At 35.6% G+C, this 8,372-nt stretch overlaps 1 protein-coding gene across 7 annotated transcripts in view; it reads right to left on the reverse strand.

Annotated features, from left to right (window-relative positions):
- Positions 1-8,168, reverse strand: part of Hdac9 (histone deacetylase 9) — an 805,515-nt gene extending 797,347 nt beyond the window's left edge. For all 7 annotated transcript variants that reach the window (XM_048339733.1, XM_048339732.1, XM_048339730.1 and 4 more), the window contains exon 1: positions 8,054-8,168. In XM_048339733.1, the coding sequence (XP_048195690.1) occupies positions 8,054-8,075 (22 nt within the window). In that variant the 5' untranslated portion in view covers positions 8,076-8,168. The remainder of the gene's footprint in view (positions 1-8,053) is intronic.
- Between the last annotated feature and the right edge of the window lie 204 nt (positions 8,169-8,372).

The raw sequence follows: 8,372 nt of genomic DNA on the forward strand, positions 1-8,372 counted from the left end.
ACATTTAAGTTCTTGGACTTAAATTAATAACCTCAGGTACATACTGTGCACTTTATCATTAAAAGATAGATTGGGGGGGTGCTGGGAATATGGCCTAGTGGCAAGAGTGCTTGCCTCATATACATGAAGCCCTGGGTTCCATTCCTCAGCACCACATATATAGAAAAGGCCAGGGGTGGCGCTGTGGTTCAAGTGGTAGAGTGCTAGCCTTGAGCAAAAAGAAGCCAGGAACAGTGCTCAGGTCCTGAGTCCAAGCCCCAAGACTGGCCAAAAAAAAAAAAAAAAAAAGATAGATTGGTAAGGCAACAAAAGTATCCAAACCATAGAGATGTGCATATATTTGAGCACTTGAATGTGAAAACATTTTTCCTTAGTGGTGGGTAAGAAACATAAGGGCAGCAGAAGAAAAAATATAAAAAATCTAAACCTCTTCACTCTATGCAGTAGTTAAGAACATATAACCACAACAGAATGCAATCATTTCCTCAATGATCCTATAGTTATATCAAGCAAAATAAACAGTCCAGCTTTAATATGTTACTACTCCCATAAGACGTCAGGTTGCCCTTGTCGTTTAAGAATGAGTCACTCATTTAGATTGGGATACTCCCTGTGGATCCAGGGAGTTTGTGATCAACTAATGGGTTATGGCGTTATTGTCAGTGGATGTTCCTACCCACAGGAGGCTGGACTCTTGCATCATTCAGGGTAAGACAGATTTATTAGTATACCACAAACAAAGCCTACCCAAAGAGGCTCCCCAGAGCTCTGAGTCAAAGACACACAGTCCTTGCCTGTTCTTCATCTAGTCTTTCTGTGATCTTAAAAAAAAATTAACTTTTGGGCATGTTTCAAAATCAGAGATCATTGTTTGTATCCCTATGAAAAGGATAGCATCCTAATCTTATTTTTATGAAGACTTCAGTTAATATACTAATGTATTGATAAGGACACTGTTGAGAAATTGAAAGGACATAGGCTGAGCTACTTAGGAGACTAAAACCTGGGAATCAAAGTTCAAAATCAATCCAGGCAGAAAAGTCTGAGGGTCTTATCTCAAATTAACTAGCAAAAAAAAGTCACAACTGGATGTGTGACTCAACAGTAAAGAACCAGCCTTGAGCAAAAAGGCCAACCAAGAATGCATGGCCCTGAGCTAAAGCACCAATAATGGTAGAAAGAGAGAAAGAGAGAGAGAAGATATAGATTGAAAACTTTTTCCTGTTTTAGTTTACTGATGATCCTCACAAACATAAAAGGTTACCATTAATACAGTAAACACAAAATGTTAATATTAGTATTAATAAAATCACGCATTATTTTTAAGTATAAAGACTGATTGACAATAACTTCTAAACTCACATAAAATAATAACCATAATTCAAAATTCTTTTACTCTTTCAATGCTTCTTAACCACAATTTGTTCTTAATATGGGAAGGAAGGAAGCTTACTGGCATTGGAACAGGAAGATACCCATGCTACTAAAAGGAAAACAGGTAGTGTGTTTTCTTCTATCATTTTGACACTGAAGAAGATGCACATTTGATGTCTTCTCTCTCTCTCTTTTTTTTTTTTTTTTTTTTTTTTTGCCAGTCCTGGGCCTTGGACTCAGGGCCTGAGCACTGTCCCTGGCTTCTTTTTGCTCAAGGCTAGCACTCTGCCACTTGAGCCACAGCGCCCCTTCTGGCCATTTTCTGTATACGTGGTGCTGGGGAATCAAACCTAGGGCTTCATGTATGGGAGGCAAGCTCTCTTGCCACTAGGCCATATCCCCAGCCCCTTGATGTCTTCTCTACATTAAAAGAACTCAGAATAAGACTATGCATTTTTATTAACAATGGCCACCATGTTTCAATGTTTATTGTCAAGCATAGGCAAACAATATTATAAAAAGGAAAAAAAATCAAAAGCCAAAAGTACTTCAATGGTTATTACTGATAGTAGTACTAAAACGGAGCAAAAGAATGTCTTGGAGTTATTACTCAGAAGATGTATAAAACCAAAAAATTAACATATAAGTAAATAAAAAGAAAACAATGGGAATAATGATGGAAAGGGTATCATTGCTCAAGGTGCATTGTACTAAGAAACTCATATGTTGAACTGAAACTACTTTGAACAACTACTTAATAATGATTTAAGCACACGTACATGTGAGAACATGCGTGCACACACATACACACACACACAGAAATCAAGAGAAGGACCATGATTCCCAACAGAATGGAAAAAAAAAAAACCTGACTTGCTCAGAAATCTTCAACTACCTCTACCTTCTAAGCACCTACTCCACAACTCTTGCAAAATGTCTTCAATTCTTAGGCATCTTTTACAAGATAGGCAGAATACTACTCAATTAGGCAAGAAACCAGAAAGAAAATACTGTGTCTATCTTTAAAGGATTATTATTTAATTCTTTAATTCTTAGTCTATTTCAGAGTCTATTACAAACTACTCCATTTCTTACACCTGGGTGTAAATACACAAGGCAAATATTTAACAAGCTGCAATTCACATCCCAGCCTTCTTTGTAGTTAGGAATGTCATGTGACTAAATCTACCAAATGAAATGTAAATAGGCATATTCTTCCTTTGGAAACTTCCTACAACTTCTTCTATTTCCCTTCCATTACCTTGATATAGAAATATACATTGACATTAGGAGACATGAATTGAATAAAATATGTCACAAGTTAGAACCACCTGAAGGTTGTGGAAAGCCACAAGGAAAAGAATAACCCACATCTCTCAGGAATGCATTTGTAATCTTCAGGAGAAATAACCTTATTCTCTGTGGGATGATATCATAGAATTTGTTTGTTGTATGATAATAATGAAACCAATGAGAAATATATAAATTAAGTTACCCCCCCAAAATTCTGAAAAACAAATTTGGGCATAAATATGAAAAACAAATTTTAAACTGAGTATTTTGGGAAAAGGTCTGTGCCTCACTGTTAAGCATTGTAAATAAAGAAAACACTTTCTCAAGTCTGAATATTGGATTCAGAAATTTACACTGAGAAAAGAGCAAACAACCAAATCCCTTAACTTTAATTTGAGAGCAGAAACAAAACTCCAAAACAATACTTAATAAATTTAACCTAGAGTGCTACCCATTAATACTGTTCCCTGATATTAAATTCTGTTACAGCAAACTATAATGAACAACTTTATTATCTTGCAATATTTTTCCTGACTAGTATTTGAAATAGGTGACTGACCATAAGCCTGAAAATGTTTTTGTTACATAAAGCTTCTAGTAATGGGACTTGACCTGCATTTCATTACAAAGCCAAGTGATCATACTTCTCTGGGGAAGTCATAACCTACTTGACTTGTCCTATGACTCTATTTCATTTAACTTTCATTTTTTATGGTAACATATTGTGAACAAACTGAAGAAAAGTACCCACACTTGGACCTTATGATATTTGTTTGTAGCTTTGTCCTGGTTTTAGTTTCCTGCTTAATGGCTAAACGGCACCACAGTGGGTAATGCACTGGAGTAAGAGTGGTGAATCATTAAAGAGTTCGTAAATTTTAAAAACAGGGGCAGGCCTTCTGGGTCCCATATGCTTCTAGAAAACCCGATGTTGTACCATATTAATTGAACCGTGAAGCTTTTATTAGTTCTCTTCAAAAAATGACCTGCAGTGAAGCTTTTATTAATGCTTGCCCTCAAATTGTTTATACTTCTTAGCATTTCCCAATTTATATTTCAAAGAACATTTTGTTCATTAGTTAAATATACATTTCTGTAAGAGAATGCAGCTGTTTTGTCCAAGATTTGCCCATGAAAAAGTAAATGGGATATGAAAAAATGAGTAGAAGATAGATCTTGCTAGTAGTAAGGTTCTCCCAATTCATATTGGTAGAATAGAATAGAATATTGGTAGAGAAATGAGCTAACTTTATACAATGAGCTTAAAAACTAATGTTGTGGCCAGATGCTATGAGTCGTGTTTGTAATCCTAACTACTCAGGTGGCTGAGATCTGAAGACTGCGATTCAATGCTAACCTGGTCAGGAAAATCCATTATCTTCAATTAACCACCAAAAATGTGGAAGTGGAGCTGTGGCTCAAGTGGAAGAGCACTAAGCCTTGAGCTAAAATCCTTAGGGACAACGCCCAGGCCCTAATTTCAAGCCCCATGACTAGTAAAAACAACTACAAAAATAAATTAATGTTATTGGAATTTTCAACACAGCTATGGCCACTGTACCTTCCAAACCTGCAATTCTAAGGGATACATGCACACTGGCTATTCTATGTTTGCAAAATTCATTTGAATACATTTGCCAACAAAGTTACAGCATGAAAATGAGTTTCCATAAATTTAAAAGTCATACTGAAATCATTCTAGAGTTAATGTAGCCCATATTAAGTGTCCAGGTTCCAATCATATTTCCTAAAATCTTGTGAACCTACTAAAAATATGCGCTGGAATAATACAGGCTTACACTTTGCTTGAAGAAAAATAAGTGTACTCTAAGAATCTCTTTGTTCACTTCCCTGTGAAACTGATGCACCTTTGAAGAGAATATTTGTAAACCCTAGAATTTTCCTCACAAATGATTATCTCTAAGTATCAACAGCCCTAGCTGTCTTACATCTTTTCTACTGAGGAACAAATAACAGAAGTTTCTGTAACTTAGGATCTCAAAGATACACGAATACTATTGGACAGTACAATTCTGCACTGTGTATTATGTTATGTAGGGCCCAACTCCCACCCCCTCCAAGGCAATATTACTAGACTCATGAGGGGAGGAATCTAGGAATCTGTATTCATGTTTAACAATAGCTCTGGCTAAATTCTTTTTATCTAGTATGTTTGCTAAACATTAAAGGAGACCTTCTTAACTATAGTAATCTTCTAAAAAGTTACCAGAAGTACTATCCATACTATTCCACCAAAGAAAGAAATTTCTATTCTTATATTTATTAAAAGACTTAAGACCCCAAATAAACTAAAAACTATTAACATTGTCTTTTCCACTAAAGTTTTATTTTTTTTGTTTTTGTATTTTTGTGAGTTTTATATTTTGCTTTTGTTTCAGTTTGTCCACAGTGTAGAAACTTTTGTGTTGCTACTGCACAATAAATGTCTTGGCATAAAATAGACAATTGGTAAATTTTGAACTAAAGAATGATCAGACCAACTGCAGCCATTGGCTGATATTCATATCCTGTTTTTCCTTTTCTGTGCCCCCCAAACACCCAATGCTCTAGCTTAAACATTATTGTGGTAATAGGAATAAAATAAAATAAAATAAAAATAAAAACTAAATAAAATGAATAAAATATTTGACTGAATACATATAGTCTATACTTGATACCAACAGTATTTGAATATGCATGGAGAAATCACTTCTCAGAATAGTGCCAATGCCTGAGAAAAATAAGAATTTGTTCTGGAAACCAATTTTCACAAAAAATATAATTAGTCTGAAATGCCAACTTTTAAAAGAATTTCTGCAACTACTGAAGTCAATCTATCTTTGTGGTGTAGTATGACTTCTGGGAGCCAGTTGTGAAACAAAAAGCAAAATAAATGGATGATGATTGCATAAGACCAATTTAATTGTTTAGATAGTTAATAATACAAAAAGACAAGCAAAATGCTTTTTATAATTCAAATGATCAAGTTTTACTTTGCTAGTAGAATACATTTGGCAGCATAAGATGCTAGGTAGTAACAACAGAAAAATACTTTGTGTTTATGCCAAGAACATTTTCCCCTATCCACATAAAATGCATTTCAGATCTCCAATCATAGTTTATACTTGCAATAAGTAGAAGAGACTCCCACCTACCCAGTCCATTTCCTTTGATACTTCTCAACCTCAGATTCTATTCATATAAATGTCTCAGGGTTGACTGAGACCTCTGCATAATGTTATTCTGGACCAAAAATAATTACGTATAAGAAAATGAGTATAGAAAAGAAATGTTAATGACCTTAAAGCCAAGTGAACTTCATGCACTCGGTGTTTGTCTCACTTATCCTTCACTTTTTTACTTCTAATTGAAAAAGTATTGTGTTAGTCATGATTCTTAAAACAGTCTCAAAAGATATTTTCATGTTATAAAAATCAATGTTATAACCTGAGCACTGGTGGCTAGCTGGACACTGGTAACATATGCCTTTAATCCTAGTTACTCAGGAGGCTGAGATCTGAAGATCATGGTTGAGAATCAGCCAAGGCATGAAAGTCTGTGAGACTCTTATCTACAATTAACCACCAGAAAACCCCAAGTAGAGCTGTTCTTCAAAGTGGTAGAGCACTAGCCTTGAGCAAAAGAGCTCAGAGATAGCTCCAAGGTCCTGAAAAGTCCTTACATCTGAATACACCACTACCAACAACAAAAAAATCAATGTTATAAAATCAATATTCTCTGGGAACAGGGTATGCTGACTTCAGTTGCCAAATATTTGACCATAGTGGCTCTAAATTAAATGTCTCTATTAAAATATACAATTTGGAAACATTCAATTTACACACAGATATATAGACATATGTTTGTGTGTGTGTGTGTATGTGTGAAATAAAGAAATTATTGAACTGGCAAGTTCATCTCAATAGAAAGATTAATAGTAGGGAAGATGTGACACTGTTCTGTAATCATTACCTGACTTACGTAACTGTAACCCCTTTGTACATCACATTTACAATAAATTTTTAACAAAAGAAAGTTTAACAATATATTATAATTGTAGTTAGCAAGCTATCATATATTTCAGTTAGGCTCTGTGAAGAGAGAATGAGGAGCAGGTATGCAAGGAGACATTTGCAGTTCCTGAAGCCTGGCCTACAGGGCAGCAGTAGCATCACCACCTTAGAGAATCTGTGAAAATTACAATTCTCTGGCCCTATCCCAAATCTATTAAATCAAAAACTATGGTTAAGGGCCTTATTTTAATAAACTCTCTAAGTATTCTAAGTATTATAAATGCACACTGAAATTTGGGAACTACTGAGCTATACAGGGATTCAAGAGACAAAAGCAGGTAATTCTTCATCTGCATAAACCGGTGACATGACACCAAATTGTTAACCACTGCTGTGACTAAAGACTGGGAAATCCTCAGTTCTACTTTAGAATCAATAATCACTGTTATCCTTTCCTGTAATTTCCAATTCCAAACTCAGCACACACTGGCAGCCTATTGAAATACATGGAGCAAGGTTGATGAGACGGTGGAATTCAAGAGCTACTAATCTGGGTGCAATACTCCAGAGAGTAAAAATCTTGGCAAAAGATGTCCTGCTTTGATCTCTAAATATCATCTTGCAGTCACTTTGGCCTAGAGAGTTTCATAAACTAAAGGATATCCACAGATGGAAGAATATACAAAAATAAATGCTCCTATAATAAAGCAAGCAAGCAAATTAGGGTATAATTTTTCTGTGACTTACCATGGTATCCATCATTATCAAAACTGGTATTTTGTTTGTTTCAGGAGTGACACCCTGTTCCTGTGGTGTCACTGGGTGTTGGCTGCTGATCACAGCACTACACAGACCACACATAACACTCTGGACGTGGAGGAAGCAGGTGCTGAGATTATTATTAAATATGTATATAGGAAACAGGAGTGGCAGCAAAGAAGGGTGGGGAGGAAAAATATCCTTCCTGTGTGTCAAACAGATGGAGGTGGAGTCATTCCATGAGCTAACTCCCAAACCCCACAGAATAATTTTAAAAGCAAATAGACACATTAGGTCAGAAAGACTATGAGTCCAAATTAGATTCCTGGATCATATTTAATATTTATAACTTCACACAATGCAATCTGAATGGTATATTGGAAACAGAAGAATCAAAGCTCTGTGTTCAGACAACAACGCAAATGAAATAAGTTGCCCAGAAAGCAAACTGGGTTATTAGAAGAAGAATTATAGAATTCAAGATTGAAAATTTATTCTATAAATTAATCTTCCTCAAGAAGGTTATTAATTATTTCAGTTGCTTGTTTTGATGTGACATAAAACAACATTATTCACATAAAATCTATTACCACGTTATAAACAATGAGACTGACCGGGCTGCACTGGTGAGCTCATGATGGGAATCAGGACTGACAGAGGAGTCTACAGAGTCAAAGTCTGTCTTCAGCTGGCAATGGTGGACCGAGAAGGGCTGGCAGAGAAGAAACCTAGAGTGCAAGAAAAAATGCAATGTGTAAGATACAAATATGTCAGTCACACCAAAAAGAAAACATGGAGAGCTTGCCTCAAATCTCAACTCTGCCACACCTTGACTCTGGGTCTTTTGAGTTAGTACACATCAACCTCTCAGGTTTTTACTTCTTTATCTATAAAAGAGAAAAGCAGTGGCACAGACTTTGCCTAGTGTGCATG

Source organism: Perognathus longimembris, chromosome 2 (assembly GCF_023159225.1).
Source record: "Perognathus longimembris pacificus isolate PPM17 chromosome 2, ASM2315922v1, whole genome shotgun sequence".
Taxonomy (NCBI): domain Eukaryota; kingdom Metazoa; phylum Chordata; class Mammalia; order Rodentia; family Heteromyidae; genus Perognathus; species Perognathus longimembris.